The following is a 24,604-nucleotide window of genomic DNA, read 5'->3' as shown; positions in this document are numbered from 1 at the left end:
GGTATTATGATTTATGATAAATATTTCATTGTGCGATTCTAGTATTCTCATATCTTTCTTATGTTAATAAAAACTTTTATAAAGGATTTATACAATCAAACATGGTGTCAACATTTGATTTAAATTAAATTTAAATTACCTTTAACAGCAGGTCCTAGTCTAATTGTTTATCAACTGGTTTATATAATACAGTATTATATAATGATCCAATTAAAATGTCTTTAGTATTTATTGTGTGAAGCATGACTGAGCAAGTTAATATGCTAATAGTAACACTTCGTTTGGATACATTCTTCCTGGCAGAGAAGGTAACGGCCTGACATGTGTTTTAATTAAGTTTCTCACTTCAGTGCCCAGATATTTGTGGATGTCAACGCAGCGGTCCATGAAGATACGATCCGATATGCCAAACAGTTCTCCTACAGCAGATAATTAATTCCACATCTGAATAACTGCTATTTGATTTGTTTGTTATGTTCTGCATAAAAAGGTCAGAGATTTTGTTTCTCATCAGTTCGTTACGTACAGCTACGTTGTGATTGTACGTAGGCTACAAACAGCACTCGCATCCAGTGTAGAAAGCCGTCTGTGTTGTCTGTTCCTCTGTAGGGATCAAATGGAGTCGCAAATGAAGACATTTCACATCTGCCCTGAAATATTGTGACGTAAGCGTATTACAAAGAACCTTATACGCTGCTGCCACCTGGTGGCTACATTTCAAACTGCTACACAAAAACTCCACAACATTTTGGGATAGCGTTAACGTGCAAGCTTTATTTCCTTCAGTTTTTGCTTACAACATCATGCATTTGAAAGACAAAAAAATTCACATTCAATCAGTCATCCCTATTAAATACTACAGCACTTTAATTAAATAATTAGCGAGAAATTTCACATCCTTCACAGAACATAGGCTACTTTACAATGAATTGTCCTTTTGAACAGGCAGTATGCTTTACATATTACATAAAATAATAGAAACACACAGAATGAGATGGCGACTTGTGAAGCATGAAGCTACAACGGCAGGTCATCAGAGGTTCCTAGAAATGAACAAAAAAGGAGGTGGGATTTGTGTTTTTAAAAAAACAGGCATATGGGTCGCCATTCATTGTACTCACCTCTGACCCCTTACAGCACATACAGTTCCATAAGATACTCCTTAGGCACGATTCCAATGACCCCTTTCATCTCCCCCACCCACCAGCCAAACATGTCGTACTCCTGTGAAAAAAAAAAAAACATTCATTAAACTCACTCACTGTTAAGGCCAATCAGAGCACTGACACGATCAGCGAGGTCAAATATCATAGGTCAACGCTCCTGAGAAAACGGTCAATGTTTAGTTCATTTACCGGGGTTTTCGCCTCGTTTTCTTCTCATACTGTCTTTATCCGTACATCCCTACCCCCCATTCTTTCCGCACCCCTCCCAATCTCCATTCTGTCTGTCTTTCCAAGGCCAATTCAAGGACACAAGGCCCACAGGACCTATAAAGATTACACAAGAGAATGTGAACGGGCGATATATTTCGAATGAAGCACAACAGATCTGTGAGCCCGAGGACAGAGTCCTTTTCTTTACATGCAGAGACAGATCAGCTCTTCTCCAGCTCATGGAAAAGATAGCCATAAAGATAAGCAGCAGATAAGATCCGTCCATCCATCTCTCTTGCATTATTCCATAATTACAAACAGATCACACAGTGTCATTCACTTCAAAGCTACTAAACCCTGTTTTTTTAACATTTCACAAAACTCTTGTTTCTCACAGATGCCTTGTAAACTCTGAGGTTACACTGAGGCGGATCTGTCAGGCCACATCGTGTTGTCTTTCAAAAGGAGAACGTAGGGAGGCAGTAAGAGACTAGGGTGGATGTTGGATCCACTGAAAGTGTATCTGATCTCCACATGCAACTCAAGGGAATTCGGTTTCCCAGCAGACTTTTGGAAGAGCCGGACAAAACGGGGTCCACGGACCCCCAACTGAACTACAAGGAGGTGCTGGGGGTTCCATGAGAAAGACAAAAATGTGTTAGGGCTGTCAAAGTTAAGGTGTACATGATGTTTTTATTTATTGCATCTATGTTTATTCTAATGACTTGAAGTTCAGTTTTAACAGTAGGAGAAAAATAAATAGTCAAAAATTAATAAAGTAAAACAAAATTATAAAAAATATAAGTAATACACACACACAGTTAAAAGAAAATAATAAATCAGACCCCAATTGAAAATGTTCTAGTGACAGATCACATCAAAAAAATTGAGTTGGCCAAATTGAATTTCTGTGAATTAAATTGCATCAATTCACAGAAATTCAATTTGGCCAACTGAAAAATGTTGATCTGACCAGTCACTATCACTACTGTATTTATTCTCATCACGCCTGTATTTGTCTGATAAAAATACACTTAAAACATAAAACAGCATGATTTCTATTTTAATATATATTGAAATGTAATTTATTCTTGTGTTGGTAAAGCTGAATTTTCAGCATCATTACTCAAGTCTTCACTGTCACATGATCCTTAATAAAATCATTATAATATTCTGATTTGCTGCTCAATAAATTATCATCATCTTATTATTATCAATGTTGAAAACATCTGTGCTGCTGAAAAATAATAGATTTTTTCAGGACTCTTTGATAAATATAAAGTTCAAAAGAACAGTGTTTATGTGTTACAAAATATTTATAATTCAAATATCAATTTAATGCATCCTTTCTGAATAAAAGTATTAATTCTTTAAAAACTAAATCTTACAGACTGAATATTATTAGGAATAATTGCAAAAACAGGTATTTTGTTAATATTTAAAAAAAAGAATATATATATATATGTTTTTTTTTTTTTTTTGTTTTTTTTTAATCACACCTGAAAATGTCTATCTTACACAGTATAAACCGGTTTATACGCTTGGAAATACATAGCTAAGTTTATTTTTTAGAAAGGGGGAAGACATTCATTGGCCTTAAAAAACATTTTTGAAAATCCAGAGGTTTTCTGCAAGTACCTTGCAAAGACAGAACCCAGTAACACATTTTGTCATAACTGAGTTAAGACTGAAATGGGGTCTCTTAAACTATGATCTGTCCTGAGACAGATGAGTTTGGCACAGGATAGATCTCAGGGTTTAGTTGTAGTGTAGTTACTGCGCTTTGCCTTTGTAGGGCACTATAGAGAGGGCCCAGTCTATACGAATCTGCAACATCAACATGAATTTCATGAAAAAGTTCCCACATAATCAGACTCTCATTTGTTGCTCCTGAAAAGAATGGTCAGTTACAGTGAAACCCTGAGACATCTCAATCCAGGGTCCTCCGACTGACATTTATAGCCTTTTTTCTCTCTGACATTCAAGTCTTTGATCTCCCCAAAGCTGACAAGACACTCACTGCTCGTCTACCTTCATCCTTCACCTCGCTGTCGGAGAAAAAAGCCTCTCTCTGTATGGTTCGGAAAGAGCAATGAGGTTTGAATCATACCCCATCTGAAGTTAAATATGAAGTTTGTGGGCCCCTACTTGACCCCGGCAGCCTAAGTGATTCCTGCTGTATAATGTATAGTGCTCAGCTCCGGCCAGCAAACCTCTTACTGCCTGCGTCCACGTAACCGTCTATAAAACACAGGCCTGGTTATGCAGCTGCTGACAGCTGCCGCAGACACACACACTGTAATGGAGAGCGTCTCTCCACCGCCGACTGTCCTCAATGTGCACCGGCATCCTCTCAAGAATAAAAAGAAAAGGGAAAACTTGCTGAAAGACCACAGAGGTCAATAAATCTTTCATTAACTATCTGTAAATCTCAGATGTAAAATATAATTTAAAATATATTACATTTATACATTCTGATTAAGTCAGGTCTTTAGATCAGTTGTTTTTAAACTGCTTGTTTTCAGACTTTTCTATTAACAGAAAATGGGAGTGTTTAAACGATATTAAACGACAATTTACATCTTGATTTTATGATAATTATGATTCATTCAGAGTTATTATTTTAATATATTAGTTATCATTAATTCATTTAAATAATTTTAAGTCATCCTGGAAGTTTGCTGAGGCCCCCTAGTGGGCCCAGGCTCCGAAAAATTAATAATGATTTTTAATTCATACATTTTTTTTAATGAAATTTCTTTATTAATTCATGCTAAAATGTCAATACTTCCTTTTAATTAATGATTTAAATAACATTTTAAAATTAAACAATACATATTTAATGTTTTTTTATATTACACCGTTTATAATAAATATTATTTATATATATGAAATTTGAATATCATACTATTTTACATATGATTTGTTTTCACAGTATAATTTTTTTAAATCACTTTCATAATGTGTGTGTGTGTGTGTGTGTGTGTGTGTGTGTGTGTGTGTGTGTGTGTGTGTGTGTGTGTGTGTGTGTGTGTGTGTGTGTGTGTAAAATTGCATTTAAATATCATACTATTTTTCACATAGTATAAATGTATAATATTTTCATATTTTAGATTTTTTTTTTTTTGGTGAAAAAGGGATATTCAGGGGTTTGTGGCAATAAATCATTTGAAAACTCCTGCTTTACATAATTGCAGCTTTACGCAAGTAGAAATAAAAGTGAAACGTGTTAAAGTATGAATTGACTAAATCTGTCCAGTCCCAAACTGTGTAATTTCTGAAACAACTATTTTGATGTCTTTAAAATAACTTAGAGATCAAAGTGCAATGTGCTAAATAGCAGGATTCACACACCTCATCCCACACAGTCTGCCAAATATAGGGCAGTTGTCCAGGTTGTGTGAAACGAGACAGGAAGTGCACATGTGAAAGGGTGAAGCGGAAGCTTCCTGTAGCCGTCCTTTGATACAGACACACTTCATTGACAGAGTGGCGTCTGGTGCCGTGTGTGTGCGAATATGTGCGCGTGCAGGAGGGTCAGATTAGAAGGCGAGTGTGACAAATAAGTCTGCAGCAGGAAAGCAATGCAGACCTCACACTCCGCCACCATGCCCACACACACACAGCGGCCATCTAAGGAAACCGACATGTAAGGTCACATAGACTTGCTAAATTAGCGTTTCTCATTCAGCAGGCCAAAATGACCTTTAAAATATTCTTCATGTATAATTTACTTGATGAAAGGTGAATCATTTAAATCCTGCATTATTAAGATAAGGCTATTATTCCACATACAACTGAAATGATGTGGGTCTTTGAGGTTTACAATGCTGCTGGACCCCAGACGGACCATGTGACGCACTATTTTGACCAAGCATCATTTACAGCACACACTGGCCTGCTTTGAAAAGAAGAGAGTGTGGTGTGTGTGATTTAGGGCCCTGACACCTCCCCCTGGTCTGATGGTCAATACCCTTTCAGAGCCGCTGAGGGTCTGGACAGGGGGGTAAATGGAGAGGGTGGGGGGGTGTTAGACTTGCAGCTGCTGCATGGCCAAGGGGAAGGAGGTAGGCCACTAATAGCCCCACTGGCTCGTTCCCCAGACTGCTCTGAATGGCCTGTGAGCCACAGCTGGACACTAAACCCACACCAGCTTTACGGTCATCCGTAAGCCTGGCTGAAGGAAGGGGGAAGGGGCTACGCTACAAAAGAGTGCCTGCAATATTCATGGTAAACCAAGCCGTGCAGTACCCATAAAATGGCACAAATACGACACAGCAACACTGGACTGTGTAGGGCAGATCTTTCCCAGCATCGTTTGACAACTTGGAGTGTTTAATGCGTATCTCTTTTGTGGATAGCGCGTGTGTGTGTGTGTGTGTGTGTGTGTGTGTGTGTGTGTGTGTGTGTGTGTGTGTGTGTGTATATACAAAAGCCAATTTGGTCAAAAATTAGATAACGATGCTGAGTGAATGCTCTCTGCATATATACATTCATAAAACACTATCACTTCAAACCCACTAAATCCCAGCCTCAGCCCATTGAGAAGTGCCGGTACTTAGGTCGAAACCTATGGTAGAAAAAATGGTCTAAATCCTTTTTTTTTTTTGTCAGGCTTCCATGTATAGGTTTCTACCTAAGTACCGGCACTTCTCAATGGGCTGAGGCTGGGATTCAGTGGGTTTGAAGTGAAAGTGTTTTATGAATGTATATATGCAGAGAGCATTCACTCAGTATCGTTATCTAATTGTTGAACAAATTGGCTTTTGCTTCTGAACTCTTCATATATTATATTATATTATATTATATTATATTATATTATATTATATTATATATAAAACCAAAAACTATAAATAAACAATTATGTCTTCCAAAGGGCAAATTTCCTTTTGTTGATAAAGCATGCGGCCTTACTAACTCTAGGCACAAGATGGCAGACTTGCTCTGAAAACCACAGTCACCCCTGGATCCCATTCAGACCATATTCTGTCATTTTCTGACAGCCTGCTGACTTTTAACAGAATGAGATAATTTCCCCATTGGCATGCTTTATATATCCATTACAAATTATGGATTTTTAGCCACTGGTGAAATTGAATGTCATCTCTATTTCTCCTGAAGATACATTATCTTGCTACTGCACATTCCTGTGTCTCTAGTAAAATGAATATAAATAAATTGGGTAGAATTATGGAAAGCTGCATTCAGCAGTTCTTTCTGTCAGCTTCTTTCCCGTGTAATCACTTCTGAAGACCTAAACTTTCACCATTACTTAATGGATCGCATTGGATGACATCATATAGTTATTGCTAGGCCATTTTTAGGGGGGCTTCAGACCACACATTCATCATTTCAGCCCGCCTAAAATTCTCAGATGAAGCCGTCAGGCCACTTTAAAATCTCATGTTTGCTGCAGAAAGAATTTACTCTGTTTACCAATCATTAAAAAAAAATGATGACATTAGCCTCTGAAACCCTTTGTCCTCATCTGTGGCAGACAACAGCACATGCGGTAATATTATATTGCAATACTGTATTTGGTAAAGATCGCTATGTCAGATTACAGCCCTCCACTCCCATCACTCTCAGTTCCAATAAAATCCCAAAAATGCAGAACTCAACAAAATATGGCACCATTACTGATATAGCTACAAAAGATGCAATTTTGATCTTGGTTTATTTAAAAATATATATTATCAGTCAAATAACATTTAAAATCGCAATCACTCACTCTTAAAGCAATAAATATTCCTCTGACCCACATCAGCTCATGTTCCATTAAGAAGCCGAGCCTCCATCAGAAAACCCTAGAATCAAACACCCATATGAGGGTCAATGACTTATTTCTTTGTCCTTTCTATTAATTTATTTAAAAATACATTAAAATGTAATTCACACATACACTTCCACTATAATGAGCATTTTTAATTAAAGTATTAAAATTCATTATGAAAATAGCAGGATGATAAAACTGTCCTGACATCCTCATGAAGACAAAAAGATTGACCTTATTAAAGGGATCGAAAATTCTGTCAAATCTCCATAACCTTCTGTCGCAAACCTTTGTTAACCTTTAACAAAAGATTATATTTTAAGAAACGTGTGTGTGTGTGTGGGGGGGGGGGGGGGGGGGCAATGCAGTGGAAGTTTGGTTAAAATATCAGTGTGTTTTTTGTGTTCCACAGAAGAAAGCAGGTCAATATAGGTTTTGGAGCAACATGAGGGGCAGTTTATTCATAGTTTATTCAAACATTTTAACAAAATAAATAAATACTTCATGCTTATTAATATTTTTTTGTCTACAAAATCAAGGGCATGTGGTGCTACCAACAAGCAGGGAAAAAACAAAAACAAGAAATGATATCATAGATAAGACTCCTGCAGACCTTCATAACTGTGTGTCAAGGTCAGTCTCATAAAATATAGAATAGTTTGTACAAGTTGTAAAATGTCATGTCAACTACTCAAAAACTTTATTAATGATATCTATAAAACCATGCACACATACACACACACACACACACACACACACTTGCCATATATATATATATATATATATATATATATATATATATATATATATATATATATATATATATATATATATATATATATATATATATATATATATATATATATATATATATATATATATACACACATACATACACACACACATATATATCAAATATATATGCGATATATATATATAAATGCGAAAAATGTGTGTGTGTGTGTGTGTGTGTGTGTGTGTGTGTGTGTGTGTGTGTGTGTGTGTGTGTGTGTGTGTGTGTGCGTGTGTGCATGTGAGGTGAAAATATTTTACGACATTTTATGAGTGTGTGTGCATGTGTGTATATGTGTGTATATGTGTGGTAAAAAAATGTGTAGATATCATTAATAAAGTTTTTGAGAAGTTGCACCACATGACATTTTACAACCTGTACAAACTATTTGATATTGTATGAGACTGACCTTGATATATATATATATATATATATATATATATATATATATATATATATATGGTAAAAATGTTTGAAATAAACAAATATGAAAACAACATATATAAAGAATATATTTATAGACATTTGGTCTAGATCATGGAGACTTATTTAGTTATTTAGTGCCTCACTGTCCCACAACGGTCTTTACAGTTACCAGTTCACTTGTCCTGTGAAACACAGATGCAATGCAAACACCAATACCTCAAAACCTCTCTTTCTGAAATGCAAGAACATGATTCAAATGTAAGATTTCCAGTTTCTTCTCTAAAGGGCAACAGTGCTAAGTAGACAAACCGCAAGATAGCGTGTTTGTTTCTGGGAACGGAGCAGCCAGAGCTGCTTTAAGTAGCCCTGAGAGGCATTGAGATAATTCTGTTAGCCAGGTACAAACCCCACAGGCGGTACCCAGATCTGCACAGCCTGCCTATGCATCGGAGCTGACAGGTAGGGGAAGTTTTAAACCAAACTCACTTCTACACCACACCTGGTACGAATAGAGAGGTGGATTCAGCATTTCCTGAGAACACAGACTACCATTACAGCCATAAATAGTGACTGGCTGAGATATGCTAAAGGTCTGCGTAAGGTTGCCCTTACTGAACATGGCGTTGAGCCGTCTTCCAATACTGAAATACCCACACACACTCGAGCTCTGAGACGCACATACGCAGTGGGCAGACATGGAGAGAGGTGACAGAATGCCACTGGCTGCCAGACTGCCCAGCTCAGGGCCAAGAGCACTAAAATGGTTTCCGTAGTGACAGGACTAATCCCATCACCGTGCACAGAGAGAGGGTGTATTAAGCTCCCACACACAGAAACCCCACTGCCGAGCACATGGGACGCCGAAACGATCATTCTGCATCTGACTCATATGCGTTAACCAGATGTCAAAGCATATTTATTCAACCACGTTTTTTTTTGCAAATTCATGTTTTCCTGCTGACGTCTAACAGGGCAGGATAGCAAGCATTTAAATATTATTTCTGTCCTCCATCACGTGGGTCGTGACAACTGCGGCGAGTCTGGAAGTTTCCAGGCTCCTGTCTTACCTTGCTGAGGATGTAGATGGTGTCTCCTCTCTTGAAGGACAACTCGTCGGGGTGGTCGCCAGGACAATCCCACAAGCCCTGGAAGAAGTTTTCATAGTCTGTGCTCTTGTTCACTGCTAAAAGGAATAGAATAATACAAGATTTAAAAAATAATAATAATGAAGAAAGAATAGAGAGCCTTTCTGGTGGTCTTTCATCTTTTTAAATCTGATGTTTCAAACTCTCAACGTATGCAACACAAAACGTTGCATAATAGGTTGTAAAAATGTGATTGTGGGTTTGCTGAACACTAAAGCGGTCTCATTGTCCTTACATGTTCAAAGGTTTGGGGTCAGTAAGATGTTTTTTGATGAATGTTGTCTCTTATGCTCACTAATCAAAATATAGTAAAAACTAATATTGTGAAATGTTTACAATTTACAGTTTAAAATAACTGTTTTCTGCTTTAAATTTAATATATTAGAAAAGTTTATTGATTCCTGTTATGGCAAAGATGAATTTTCCAGTCTTCAGTGTCACATCATCCTTTGGAAATCATTCTAATATGCTAATTTGGTGCTCAAGACAGATTTCTTATTATTATCAATGTTGAAAACGGTTATGCTGCTTAATTTTGTGGGAAGCATGATGCATCTTTTTCAGGATTCCTCAAAGGATAGTTTACCCAAAAATGAAAATTCTGGCATCATTTATACTTACCCTTGTGTTGTCCAAACCTGAACGAATTTCTTTCTTCTGTTGAACACAAAATGTATTTTAAAGAATGTTGGTAACCAGACAGTTAATGGTAGCCATTGACTTCCAACTTTTTTTTCTGCTATGAAAAACAATGGCTTTTGTCAAATGTTTGATTACCAACATTCTTTGAAATATCTTATTTTGTGTACAACAGAAGAAAGAAACTCATACGTGAGTGAATGATTTTCAATTTTGGGTGAACTATACCTTTAATGCACAAAGTTCAAAAGAACAACATCTAGTTGAAATAGAAATCTTTTGTAATATTAAAAATGCCTTTACTATCACTTTTGATCAATTTATGCATCCTTGCAGAATAAATATATTAATCTCCTTTAAAAATAAAAAAATAAAAACCCAAACGTTTAAATGGTGGTGAATAAGTTCAAACTTTTCTCTACATCCAATAGTGGTTTTGTGTATGTAATGATTTTGGTCTACAATGCACATTTATTATATGGCTTAAAGTGTCCCTGCTAAGTTTCTATATCCACCAAGGGGTCCTTGGTTAAAGACCTCCAGTGTGTGTTTTCTGGCTCAGAAAGTTCCACTAGTGGGCAGCAGAGAGTATAAATTGCTGAGCTGTGGCTCCTGACAGGTGGGATGAAACTAACAAACCCTCAAATGAAAGACCCTTCAATACAGCTGCACCATGTCGTCAGTTAACATGTAATGTTACAGGCCATATTTGTTGAAAGTTATATAACCTTAAGCTTACATTTCAGTCTCAAAACTAAAGCATTGTGAATGAAACATGTTAAACTTCAGGTAGATTTGCTCTTGGGTTTGCAGATAACCTGCTCTTGCTCTTGGTTTAGAGCATCATTTGTTCATATTTACTAATCTATGTTGTCTGCCCAACGGCAAGAAATGTTATTTCATATAAAGAAATGAAAATACCCCTAAAGGTAAATATATTGCAACAGACTTTATAGCTAGATGATTCCCAGCTATGCTGATTTGGCAGATTACTATAATTATTTTCTAAATATAACCATACCCACTGCTGCTTTAAGATTTTATTCAGGGCTGCATCTTAAAACAACCAGACATGTTGACAGTGTTAAACCTGCTGCAGTGGTTACATAAATACATCCACTTTTCAGGATTTAAAAGTATATAAATAAATTCCAAAGATGTCAACAAAAATAAAGAAAATTCATATGATAATCTTGCTGTCAGGATCCCCGAAGCCTGTAGTTTTCCCTCCATTATGGCTCTGTCTAGTGCTCTTGCTGGCCTCCTCCCCTAAGCATCTGTCACAAGATCCTGCCTCAGCCATCGTTTCTGTCAGCAGGACTTCCTGTGCTGTGAGCCTGGAGCAGAGGGCCATGGTGGGCCACAGTGCACCAATGGAGTCAGCTTCCTGCCAGTGCCTACCAACCCCTGCCCAGTGCCCAGCACTCAGCAAGATACATGCTTTCCCACACAGGGACAGAAAAAAAAAAACACTAAACCATTTTTAAATAAAACGATGATGGCGAAAGTATTGTTTAGTGTTTTTCTTACCAATACGCCAAAACTACACTAAATTAAATATCAAAAAACAATAACAAAATCAGCAACAATTCCAGGTCTCTTCCTGAAGGCCCTTCCTGTTGTCCAGACAACCTTCCCCCTCCTGTCATCAGTGGTACCCATTTAACCTCCCAAATCCATGTGTACCGGCAATATCCCCCTCCCCTCAATCTTTGTCCTTTTTTATATTAAAAAATAAAAGTTGGGGAGACAAATGACAGCCATCCAGGCAGATCTGGGAGTGTATGCGGTGTTATGGGACAGCAGGGCAGGATGGGGATGGACAGGCCTGGTGACGCAGTGGTAATTACCTGTCATAGGGGTGGATGGCAGTGGTAGAGGTTTGTTGGGTAGGGTCACTTTTGTTTTTGCAGGCTGGGGTACTGGGGTATCTTCCTCTGAGAGGGACAGAATCGATATGGCAGTTAAGGTAGAAAGCAACATACCAAATTAACAATTTCGGTAGCCATTTTCCACCACATCCACACTATTTTTTTCACAATATTTATGTTATCGGAATTGAATAAATTAAAATAAATGTAATATTTTAAATAGATATAGATTTGTTTATAATATAATATAATAATTATTAGATAAATACACAAACAAATATGAAATCTAGGTGCAAACCAGGAAGTTCTTCATAGATGTCATCATCGATAATTGCAGGCATGGCTGGTTGGGTCACAGTTATGCAGTCATCATATTCTTCTTCATCTTCTGGAATGATTCCACTTATGTCTGAGAGTGGAAACCATTATACAAAACATTTAGCATTTGTGCAAAAAAGACACCTGCTGGGCTAAGTTTTTATCATGTACAGTCCTACCTTTAATACAAAAGTCAATGTGCTCCACCCACTCTTTAGCCTCTTTCTCAGACGCAGCACTGAACTGTAGCAAAAATGTGTTATTAGAGATAATCATCTCATGATAAGAATAAACGCTGCATGTTTTACATGAAATGAGAGGTGACCAACCTGATATACACGCCTGTCTGGAGCGGAGATCTCAAAGCAGCAATCTCGCTTTGCATCTTTCCGCAGGGTGTTGTTCATTTTGACAGTGTATCCAACAATGTTAAACTCTCCCTTCTGCTGTTTATCTAGTGAACATTAGTGCAGATTATTGAATGAGCTGATTCAAGAAAAGAACAATTGAATTCAGTACTACATTTAATTTGTAACGACCAGTGTTGGGAGCAAAATCTGTAAAAAAAAAAAAAAAAAACGTAGTGTCCATGACGTCACTCGTAGGTTTTCTGAAGAGCATTTTTGGAGCCTAAAGTTGGCCATTGCCATCTTGGCAGTGATTCACTCCCGGATAACTGAAAATTATAGGCAAAGAGATTTGCTAAAACCATGCCCACCTGGCACAACCATAGGGCAGTCCACCTGTCACTCAAGTTACCACTCCCTTAATTATGCAGAACTTTAAGGCTCAATATAATTTAACCGGATGATTTATTTTAAAAAAAAATTCACCCCTCACAGTTGACATGAAGAGAAAAATTAGCTGTATAGGTTGTAAACATTTTTTTCTGCTGTAAAGTTGGGCATTTTAACATGGGGGAGATACAAATTTGACTCCCTTTTGGAGTCTGTCTCTAGCGCTCAGTCGATGAATTGCAGTTTGAGTTACTTCTGTGTTGGCTTTAGAGAAAGCGGGGGAAGTTGCTAATGTGAGTTGTGTAAACAGATCACTCTTTTCAAGTAACTAGTAAAGTAATGCATTACTTTTAAATTTACAACAAAATATCTTTTTCAAATAGGTTATTCTATCAAACAGGTTAAGTAATGCAAGTTACTTATATTTAATCTAAAGTACAGCACCTCTGCTGTCCCCATGTTGTGTGCATGTTATAAACATGATGTTATTGTAGTTTAGACTAAATGAGATCATCTCACTTGCACAAATCAGTATTCCTTAAAGTGAATTACACAAATATACTTTATGCATTTAAACTCAATTTATAAACCAATATCTTTGCTGCTGACCTTTGGTGATCCAATTAAACCATACTTATAAGTAAAAAGTAATCATTTTAGATAAACCACATTTGTGTTTCTTTTTTTTATTGCTCAAGTTAGAGGCTGCATTTGTAATCGTATACTTCTCTACTATATAATAGTTGAAAAAAGGCATGTGACAAGAGTAGTATATCCAAATTCACAGCACTCATAAAAGAGTACGCACTTCTTTTGGTGAGATTCTGAAGTGTGCATACGATGAACACTTTACTATCCCATGAGGTGATTTGTAAATGGCAGTGACCACGCTGGTAGGTCACATGATAATGACAACATGTAATGTAGTATGTCCAGATTATATTCATATTACACACATTCATACTATAATAGAACATACTTTTTTAGTGGTCGTGAAGTAATTACTTTTTTCAAATAAAGAATTCCCTGTGTTACACTTCACATTTGACATATTTTCATTTAAATAACTATAATAACTTGTGTAAAATCTGCTTGTGATGCTTTGATTTATCATGTGACTCATCACCACTGTGTTTTGTGGATTTCATTGTATTACAAAAGGTACAAAACAGATATTAGTACTTCAATAAGTTGGTAAATAAAATTATATCAGTTCATGAAATACGTTTTTTTTTTTTTTTACTGTAAATTTAAGTGAAATCTGTAAAACCTAAAATGTTGCTACTGTATTTTTTAGCAGTAAATTTCTGGCAACCACAGCTGCCATTTCTTTACAGTAAATGTAATTATTTTTTACAGTGTACCTACACTGTAAAAGATTATTTAGAAAAAAAGTTACCTGGTTGCCTTAAAATTTTGAGTTCATTGAAATTAAAATTTTGAGTTAATACAATGAACATTTTTCGAGATTCGGCAACGTTTATTAAAATTATTATTAAAAAATTAGTAAGCATATTGGGTAATTGTGTGTGTTTTATTTCTGATGACGCAGTGAAACATGCCAAATAGTGCTATTTTCATAATTTATCACATTTTTTAATGTGGTTCAGATACAATAATATTTTGAGTTTCTATTTATTAAACAAATTTCCTTCATTGTATCAACTCAAATTTTTAATTTCAATAAACTCAAAATTAAGGCAACCAGGTTACTTACTTTTTTAAGTTAAACCAACAAAAACCTACTTTTTTTTTTAACAGTGTATATAAGAGAGCATGTGATTTCGGATTTAGGCATACAGCCACTGGCTGGCCGAAATCATATACTTCCCTACTATATAGTAGGTGAAAAACAGTATGTGACAAAAGAAGTACATCCGAAGTACTTCGTCCGGCGAGATTCTGAAGCGTACATATAATGGCGACATAGGCGTGAATATGCATTTCCTTCAGCCTGAGGCTTTTTCATTTCACTTTTGGTTTGAAAGGGCCTTCACATGTGCCAAAAATTATATTTTTTGTTATTAAAAAAGTGAGAAAATGTAATGCAAAAGTAAAAAAACATTACTTATCATAAAAAGTAACTAAGTACAGCAATTAGTTACTTATTTAGTAACGTAATATTGCAATGCATTACTTTTAAAAGTAACTTTCCCCAACATTGGTAATTACACATCTGATCATAATAGTAGCTTTCCAACCTTTCTCACTGCCATAGTAGTAGAATATGTTGCTACTTAAGGCACACCATCTCTTCTGCCACTCATTGCCAAAGAAGCTGTGATCTGTTAGATGAATAGAGGTTATTTTTTCAATGTTTTTCACTCTCATAAACAACCTGCTTGTGAACATAGTAACTTACCCTTTCTGCGCTTCTCCAGGTAGCCACTCTTTAAAACATATTGAAGTTCCTGAGCTGCCACCGGAGGAGACTGTTGAACACCTGATTTCATCAAACAGATGGAAACAGAAAATCATTCAATCTTTCTACAGCTTTTTTTTTTAATGACAAGCAGTGAGGAATCCACAAAGAGGAGCACCTGTCTTCACAACAAATGATACATTTGCTAAAGGCAACCAGAAAGCTAATTCCACCCCCTTCAGGTTTAAAAATCAAAGGTCGATGTCAAGCGAGACTAAAGTTAGCAGGGATTCAAACCCGGATGGACTGGATAGAGTTTCATGCACCGATCTGTCAGGTACAGCAGTATGTGAAACAGATGCACGGTCTGTTTTCAAAGCAAACCTCCCCTCTCGTTTACACTGCCCTCCCCTCTCTTGTGTACACACTACCATCACATTGCTGAATGAGTGTGAGTGAGCAGCGCAGTGTTATGAATGACACCAGCAATTGTGGAATGTTTGCAATTATGTATAAAGTGCCGTCAAGGGAGCATGACACACGCTGACTGTGAAAAGTAAACTAAGCATCCTCAGTGCTAGAGTTGATTTCTGCTAGAAAAATGTCTAACAGAACAACTGCTAAAGAAAACAAATAATATGGTCTTTTAGAGTAAACCTATTGCAAAGAGCATTTTGGATAATAAGAAAATAACTCATTGGCACAGAGCATCACTTTTTTTCTTCCTTACTGCAAAATAAAAACAAATAAACAAAATAAAAACACTATTTACACTATTGTTTAAAAGCTTAGGATCATAAAAATGATTATTATGTTCACCAATGCTCCATTTATTTGATTAAAATACATAGTAATATTGTGAAATATTATTACAATTTAAAATAACAGTTTGTGTGTGTGTGTGTGTGTGTGTGTGTGTGTGTGTGTGTGTGTGTGTGTGTGTGCGCATGTTTTTGTGAAATATGAGGACACAAATGTGTATAATGACATGGGTATGACACAGGCATTACAAGGAGAAGGTGAAATATGAGGACATTGGCCATGTCCTCCCTTTTCAAAATGCTTATAAATCATACAGGAGGAGGTTTTTTTTAGAAAGCAAAAATGCAGAATGTTTCCTGTGATGGGTAGGTTTAGGGGCAGGGGCAGTGTAAGGGGATAGAAAATACGGTTTGTAGGTATAAAAACCATTACGCCTATGGAAAGTCCCCATATGTCACAAAAAACAAATGTATGTGTGTGTGTGTGTGTGTGTGTGTGTGTGTGTGTGTGTGTGTGTGTGTGTACACCACAAAACCAGTCATAAGGGGTTATATTTTTGGGAGTATTTTTCTTTTATGCCAATAATCATTAGGATATTAGGTAAAGATCATGTTCCATGAAGATATTTTGTACATTGTCAAATATTACATTGTCTTAATATTTAGATTTTTTTGCCCCCTCAAATTCCAGATTTTTAAATAGTTGTATCTCGATCAAATATTGTCATATTATATCAACAAACCATACATTAATGAAAAATGTATTCATATTTCATATGAAGTATTAAATCTCAATTTAAAAAATGTACCCTTATGACTGGTTTTGTGGTTTAGAGTCACATATAAATATATATATTTTTCCCTTTTTTCCTTCTTCTTCTTCTTCTTCTTCATTATCAGCAGCCATTAGTCCAGTCTTCAGTGTCACATGATTCTTAGAAAAAATATTTCAATTTTATTTTTATTTGGTAATCAAGATACCATTCTTCTTATTATTATTATTATTTGAAAATGGTTGTTTTGCTAAATGAAGTGTGGCACTGGCAATTAAGTGTCTTTTTAGGACTTTTATGATAAACTGAAAGTTTTAAGAACAGCATTTGTTTGAAATAGAAATCTTATTTAATATCTTAATTGCCTTTACTGACAATAATGACTTTATTCAATCTGTCTTTCTATCTGAAAAACATATTTCTCCTACGCAGGTCTGGTTCCAGAATCAAATCACTGAGGGTGCTTCTGAAATTACTGATGGTGCTCTAGTAAAGTGCAGATTTAGGCTAAGCAACAGCCCCACCAGTGTACAGTAAAAAATGTATGATTATTTATTGACAAGTCATCAGTTTTACCAATAATTGGAATTTTTACAAATATTTTGCTACAAATTGTCTATTAATCTATTAGTCTGCATTTACATTGCTTTAATGTGTTACTAGTAGGCTTTTTTTAACATGTCATCTTCCTGAGAACCAGAAAAAAAAGGTCTTGTGAATTATTTTATTTTTTTAATTATTATTCCTGTTATATGCTATATCCTCAGCTCTGTATAGGACACCAGAACTGATTTATTGAGAAAATTAAAAGACATGAATAGACAAACAATGGGATTATTTTTTTCATTCACCCATCAATTTTTATGCTTTTACGTTTTTTTTTTAATCTAAACTTTGTATAAAGATGATTCTCTATGTTATGAAAGATACAGAATAATTTGATATACCATTTTACTTTATGCAATGTGTGTGTAAACATGGCCATAAATTCCATTCCCATTCTAGGCAATGCATTTATACACTGTATCTAATTTGCATATTAATGTGTTTTGGGACAATATGTAACATGTAATAATATTTTCATAAGAATGTCTTACATTTCCAGACCTAAAACTGCGTATGCTGTCAGACAAATTTGTTAAAATATAATGTCCTCTACAGAGGCAAAACCTCTATTCTGGGTCTCAGGAGGATATTTCTGTCTCGTGTAGCATTTATATTTAGATGTCAATTTCAAAACTTTGCAGCATGCAATTGGCCTTCGGTCCTCTTAGCAACAATAGTTTTATTCAATGAATGTTATAGAATATAGCCTCGAAATTGAGTCAATATCACTAAAAGAGCTCCTGCTTCAGCATCACACAAGTGTTGTGGTGCTTTACGTGAACAGTGTCAGCCAATGATGAGCTGCCGTTCTGGCCTAGAACCTGGATGAGCTGCGCTGTGTGTACTGTAGGAGAATGACGTGGAAGAGAACACATTGTAAAAAATCCAACTTATGTTTTGTATGACAAATTCAGCTTTTAAAGTGATACTTCACCGTTTTTCATATTAAACTATTCTCTTAACTAAGACGAGTTGATACAAACCTCTCGTCTCAGTGCGTGCACTTAATCTCTCTGACGCGCGGTGACGATCTGATAGCATTTAGCTTAGCCCACTAAGCCCAGTTCATTCACTATGGTACCAAACAGAGATCAAGTTAGAAGCGACCAAACACCTCCACATATAACTATAACTATAATGGATGGCGGAATAGCCCTTCTGAGAGTACTTCGACTCGGCACAGTAAAAAGTTGCGGCTGAAAAATCCTCCCTCACATCTCCCCCTCCCCCCTATTGACAGAAATGAGAGAGGGAGGGTGAGATGTGAGGGAGGATGTTTCAGCCGAGACTTTTTACTCCGCTGTGTCGAAGTACTCTCAGAAGGGCTATTCCGCCATACATTAGTTCTCCTTTTTAATCCGCTTAGAAAAGTGCCACGTTTTACTTTAATTCACCATATTTGGTCGTTTAACTATTCGTGTAACTGTTTTTAAATAGAGAAAACGTGGAGGTGTTTGGTCGCTTCTAACTTGATCTCTGTTTGGTACCATAGTGAATGAACTGGGCTTAGTGGGCTAAGCTAAATGCTATCAGATCGTCACCGCGCATCAGAGAGATTAAGAGCACGCACTGAGACGAGAGAGGTATGTATCAACTCGTCTTAGTTAAGGGAATAACATAGTTTAATATGAAAAAGCGGAGAAGTATCACTTTAAAGTGTATACAACCATTTTAGCATGAAAAAAGTTGAGGTAACTCAAGGTTTGTACAACTAACCCTAAGTTGAGAAAACTCAAAAATGTTCTGCAGCTGGCTGCCTTGAACTTTAAAGTTTTCTCTACTTTTTTTTTAACAGTGCAGATAAAGACCTAAAGTCCTTCTTTTTTCTTTCTTTTTTTTTGGGGGGGGGGGGGGGGGGGGTTGCGCACACATTTTTTTGGGAGTCAAATAGACTATTTTAATTTGTGTTCAGACCTCTGTTTTTAGCGAACTGTACCATAAGATGAGATCGAACCGTGCCTAGACCACCTCTAAGGATGGTCTCGGCTCGGTTCGCTTTAAAGCGATCTGAGATCGTTTGGAGTGTTCACATATGGGCCAAAAATCACGCAAATCGCTTAAAGATATCTTTACTACCTTTCTGGACCTTGGAAGTTGCAATGACATTGCTGCCTATGGGTGGTTCAGAAACCTCTTAGATTAATTAATGACAGAAATTAAGTTTGGGGTGAACTAACCCTTTAAAACATTTAGGCCTGTCTCCACAGAGAGTGTTTAGATTATTTCTAATAGGACATTTAAGATAATAGCGGTTATAATGTGACTTAGAAAACCACATCTTGAAACAAAACAATGGCACTGATATATTTTAAGATATGCATGTGCATGTTCAAAAAGCTCAAACATGTATTTTAGTCTGGACTAGGCTTAGGCTGTGAAACCGGTGGTTAATACGAACACCCTTTGACTAAACTTTATCTATGTTACAAAACAACAAATGCAGTTGCTAAAGGATGCAGATAAATAGTGGTGACACACTTTCCCCTCATCTTCAGCTATAAAAAGATCTTCCTTTTTATGAGCTGCATGTATAAAAAGGATAAAAAAGTACAGCTCTCAAACAAGTTACAGAGGTAAAGCTCTGACTCTCAGCAAATAAAGCCTGAGATGTGTGTGTTTCGTTCTTTTTTTATGAAAAGAAATCTCACATAAAATGACAAACTCCCTGTTTTTACCCAAATAGCTGCATTATTAGTTGCATGAGCTCATAACTTCACTTGCTTTAGTACATTTGACCAAACTAAACAGGCTCAAAATCCTTTTTGGTCAATCTCCAAATGCAGTTTTGATTCGTATTGAATCTGCAGTGTGCACTAAGAGGCTTCGGCCCCATCTTTGAGCCCAACAGCTGCTCTCTCTGGCAAGCACAGTGCAAAAGGACCTATAAAACACATGAGTGCACTAGAGCTGTAAACCTCTTCCTACCATTTACGTGCACACAACCCACTCCAAGCCTGCATCCTACCCTCTTGATTCTTTGAGTTTCAGAATGCAATAATCGGATATGTGGCATGACTTAAAATGAGTCGGATGAATTAGAATCGTTGAATGTAAAGTCTACCAACAGCGTTCATTTAGCAGGAGCTAATAAAACAGAAGCCTGGATTGACATTGGATGTGGGCGGCATTGTCTGAGCTGCAGACCATAAACCATTTGCTCAGAGACAAAAGAGAGCTAAACCCTTGACGTCTGTGCCTTCAAACCGTTCCTGAGACTGTTGCCGGGTTACATCAGTCTTTCAAGCACCTCATTCAGCTTTTGTGTTCTTCTACCACTGCTAAAAAATACCAGACAGGACATGACAAAGGACTGCCACAATGATACTGTGTTATGACAGCTGAGGCTGCAGAAAAGATGATAAGTGATTTATTCATAACCGGAAGGAGATTGTTTCTTAATTTATGTTAATTCTGTACATGCAATCTGTGTACAGAAATTGCCATGATTCTTTTACAATACTCACAATTACAGCATTCTTCAATGAGAGAACTCAAAGGGTACAGTCACATAATATTCCTGTCTCAACAGTTTTTTCAGATGTTCCATGCTCCTCTTCTCTTGTCACACTTTAAATATCGCAACAAATCGCACAATTTTCCACTCACCATCATAAGCGTTTTCGTCATCCCTGTCAGTCTGCTCTGAGTGCAGTGACCCTCCGTCGTTGGTGTCCGCTTCTTCAGGCTCTGGGAACTCTTCATCTCCTATACAACAGAGTCTTCATCAGCATTCCCATAGACGCAGCCACAAGGCCACATTTTCAATCCTCCACCAGAAAAAGACACATTAAGATGATCTAATTCAGATATTATATGTTGCCTGCAGGTACATGGTGCCTAGGAGGTGAAGCATGTTTGAGCCAGTTATCTCCAGTTGCATGCAGCATTGAGTGGCACTCAGCCATGTTTTCGAGATATTCACTAGAAACTCACTTTGCATAGATTTGTGACGTCAATATGGAAGCTCTCTCATAACACTTGCAAGTTTGAATCACATTTCCTGATCATTTCATGTATATTAAAGAGCACACTGATGACAAAGCAAGACTTATGCACGTGTGATTCTATAATTGGAGATACATTTAGCATTTCAAGAAGTTAAGTTAAAAAAAAAAAAAAATCACTAACATAAATTCTTCCAAGTCGCTTATTAAAAACATGCTTACCAAACACAAGTTAATTCATTTTTTATAAAGATTTCTTTATAGTGTCGAAACAGTTACTTGTCAACTCTGTTACTGTCAACAGTAATACTCTACATTGGTAACGGAGTTTGATGGTAACAGAATTGACCAACTTTTTAGCCAAACACTCCACTTGCTACCATAATGCTTAGAGCACATGTCACAGATAAAGATCATGATTAAAAAAAGACTTTTAAACAACCCACTGTGTGATCATCAGTGATGAATCCTTTTTTTTCTTTTGATATTGTGGTAACAATTTTGACATTTTACACAATAATTCAACTTTTTAGATTAAAAAAGCGCACCCTTTCAGTGCTCCAGATCTTATCAGTAAGGGAAAGTGACATAATTTCCTGTATCTTACATAGTTGTGGGAGATAGTTCCACCCATTTGAATGCAAAGTATTCTACAGTAACGATATTTTGATTATACATTGATACATGATGGAAAAAAAATTACTGAATAATTCGGACAACATTAAATTTTGATTTTTACAGAACATATGTTGTTATGGCTTGTAACATTTTGTGATCCATGACAAACAGTGACACATGACTTTGGACATTAAATGTACCTTCAATTACAGACTCACCCACAATGCATGTGGTATAATGAACATGAGCATAGAACTTCCTGGTCACATTGTAATGGTGGTAATAGTGCAGCTGTAAAGTGCATGCGTTTCCTTGCCCACAAGTGCTAGACCATACCCACATCTTAACCGTAAGTTCATGATAGGAAACACAAAATTGATTAGGGAACAGTCTTTATGTGCTGGCTAAGACTTTTTTAAAGTACTCTTTTCATATAGTCCTATTAGGATAGAAAAAAAATGTCATTCAAAGATGTTGACATATGAATAAGTAATAAGGGCACACACACATTCAGTGAATGCTAACTGTATGGTGCAGCACATAGTGGGGAAGAGAAGCTACTCACTTTACCAAGCTTGTAGCCTACTTTAGCCCCTCCCATGAAGACACACACACATTCACAAACATACACGCATCAAAACTTACGTTTGTCCTTAAAATCTTGAGAGTAGCTGAAACAGAGATCATTATATTTTTAAATACCTTATGTAATCAGCATAGGGTCAAGAATATATTCATGTCAACCGTTGTTATGCACTTCGTACCTCGTTTTCACATCTTTAATGCGCTTGATAAAGGAATCCTTCTTTTCTTTTGCTTTCTTGCTTAAATTCTCCCCTTTAAGGACTTCAGTCAAATAGTTTTCCAGATCTGAAAATAGACATTGTTACGCGTAGCCTCTTGTCAGTTTGCACAGTTGAATTCCTCAGCAGGATTGCGACTCTTCCAAACAAATATAACAATTTGACCGGTTTACTAGCAATAGGCTTTGTGTTACATTCTTGCTGAAAATTTAAAAGGCTACACGTCAGAAGCAGCCCCGTCAACCTAGCAGCTGGTCAACCATAAACAACAACCTTGCACCATATGATATCCAGCATAAACCAGCATTTTTCAAAAAAAATCGCCATTATGAGTTGGACTTTGCAATATGTATGTCACCGACTCAAATTTTTAAAAAGGAAAAACTGCGCACACTCAAAAATTAGGCTACTTTACGTTAATAACTGATTAAGTTGGGCTAGTATGCTCTAAAACAACACGTTACAAAAACTAAATAAATATCCGCGCCAGAAAAATCTGATAAACAAAGACTAGGCTACTTTGTGCTCAAACTAAAGGGAAATATTCACAACGTCTATCGATAGACTAAACTTCCTCTTTTAAGCCTAGTATGAACTTAAATAAAAGTCAATGTTTGTAATCCTCTTGCGCTCGCTTTATAAAGCGAAAACGTTCGCTTTATCAGCTACTGTTTTATCCAGATATTTGCGATAGTAACTTACCTGAAATGAGGGTTGTTAAGTCTTCCGGGATGGACCTCATTGTGATAAACCTGCTTGACCCAGTAAGATATCCTTCGAAACACGGAAGTTACAAGTGGACTGTGTGAAATACGGAAGAGCCAATAGCCTACCCTGCAGAAACCACTAGCTATTCAAATTAGACAGTATTATTTATCACGTCTGCTCCTGCAGAAACATTTGGGTATCTCAAACAGTGCACCGGGGATCACAGCTTCCTCGCCCCCTTTTGCTCGATTTGACAGGGCACTATTTACATTCACTGCATTTATTGAATTATTAATTATATTGACATTCATTGAATTATGAGGTGGTGATAATATTTACCTTTGGTGTTTCATTAGCATGAGAACGGAAAACAGATGGGAAATCTAATCTAATCTGAATCCTTCACTACTTCATAGCTAAAGTGCATGGAAATCCTCGTTTCGTGACTTTGTTTAAGTAACTGAATTTGAACTGTACCGTTGTATGCATTCACTGCTGGTTTTAGTGAGAGGATCTAAGAACCTTTCAGAGATACAGGCCTACTGTTTGGAGTGAGGCCCACTTATCCTGAGGAGGGAGACAGGTGAAGAATGGGGGTGATGCACAGCTTTCATAGGAAAACACATAGCTATCCATCTCCATCTGGCTCTGTGCGCTCTCTCTCTCTCTCTCTCTCTCTCTCTCTCTCTCTCTCTCTCTCTCTCTCTCTCTCTCTCTCTCTCTCTGCGCTCCTCTGCTGCTTCACAGAGATTACTGCAGAGAGCAGATCCTTGCCAGAAGACCTGCACTCTGTCACCTTTTCAAAGTACTTCTCTTAGAGGATGATAAGGCGAGGAATTTGGTTTTTGAGGGGGTTTATTTTTTTAGAATACTTTTCAAAACTTTTGTTATGTAGCTATAATTGGGGGTGGATGCTGTTTTTGCAGACAAGCCTATATAGACAGCCTACGT

General features: G+C 36.7%; 1 protein-coding gene across 1 annotated transcript; it reads right to left on the bottom strand.

Annotated features, from left to right (window-relative positions):
• Positions 1-754: 754 nt before the first annotated feature.
• On the bottom strand, positions 755-23,870 carry skap2 (src kinase associated phosphoprotein 2). The gene is made up of 13 exons (XM_067449759.1): positions 23,648-23,870; positions 22,907-23,012; positions 22,788-22,813; positions 21,187-21,285; positions 15,441-15,521; positions 15,280-15,363; positions 12,671-12,795; positions 12,521-12,584; positions 12,322-12,432; positions 12,003-12,089; positions 9,436-9,551; positions 1,122-1,224; positions 755-1,043 (listed from the first exon to the last, which is right to left on the bottom strand). Exons 1-12 carry the CDS (start codon positions 23,685-23,687, stop codon positions 1,132-1,134), a joined length of 1,032 nt encoding a protein of 343 aa, XP_067305860.1. The 5' UTR covers positions 23,688-23,870; the 3' UTR covers positions 755-1,043; positions 1,122-1,131.
• Positions 23,871-24,604: the final 734 nt, after the last annotated feature.

This window comes from Pseudorasbora parva, chromosome 7 (assembly GCF_024679245.1).
Source record: "Pseudorasbora parva isolate DD20220531a chromosome 7, ASM2467924v1, whole genome shotgun sequence".
In the NCBI taxonomy this organism is placed as follows: domain Eukaryota; kingdom Metazoa; phylum Chordata; class Actinopteri; order Cypriniformes; family Gobionidae; genus Pseudorasbora; species Pseudorasbora parva.
Note: the sequence above shows the minus strand (reverse complement) of the source record. Positions and strands in the feature narration are given on the sequence as shown.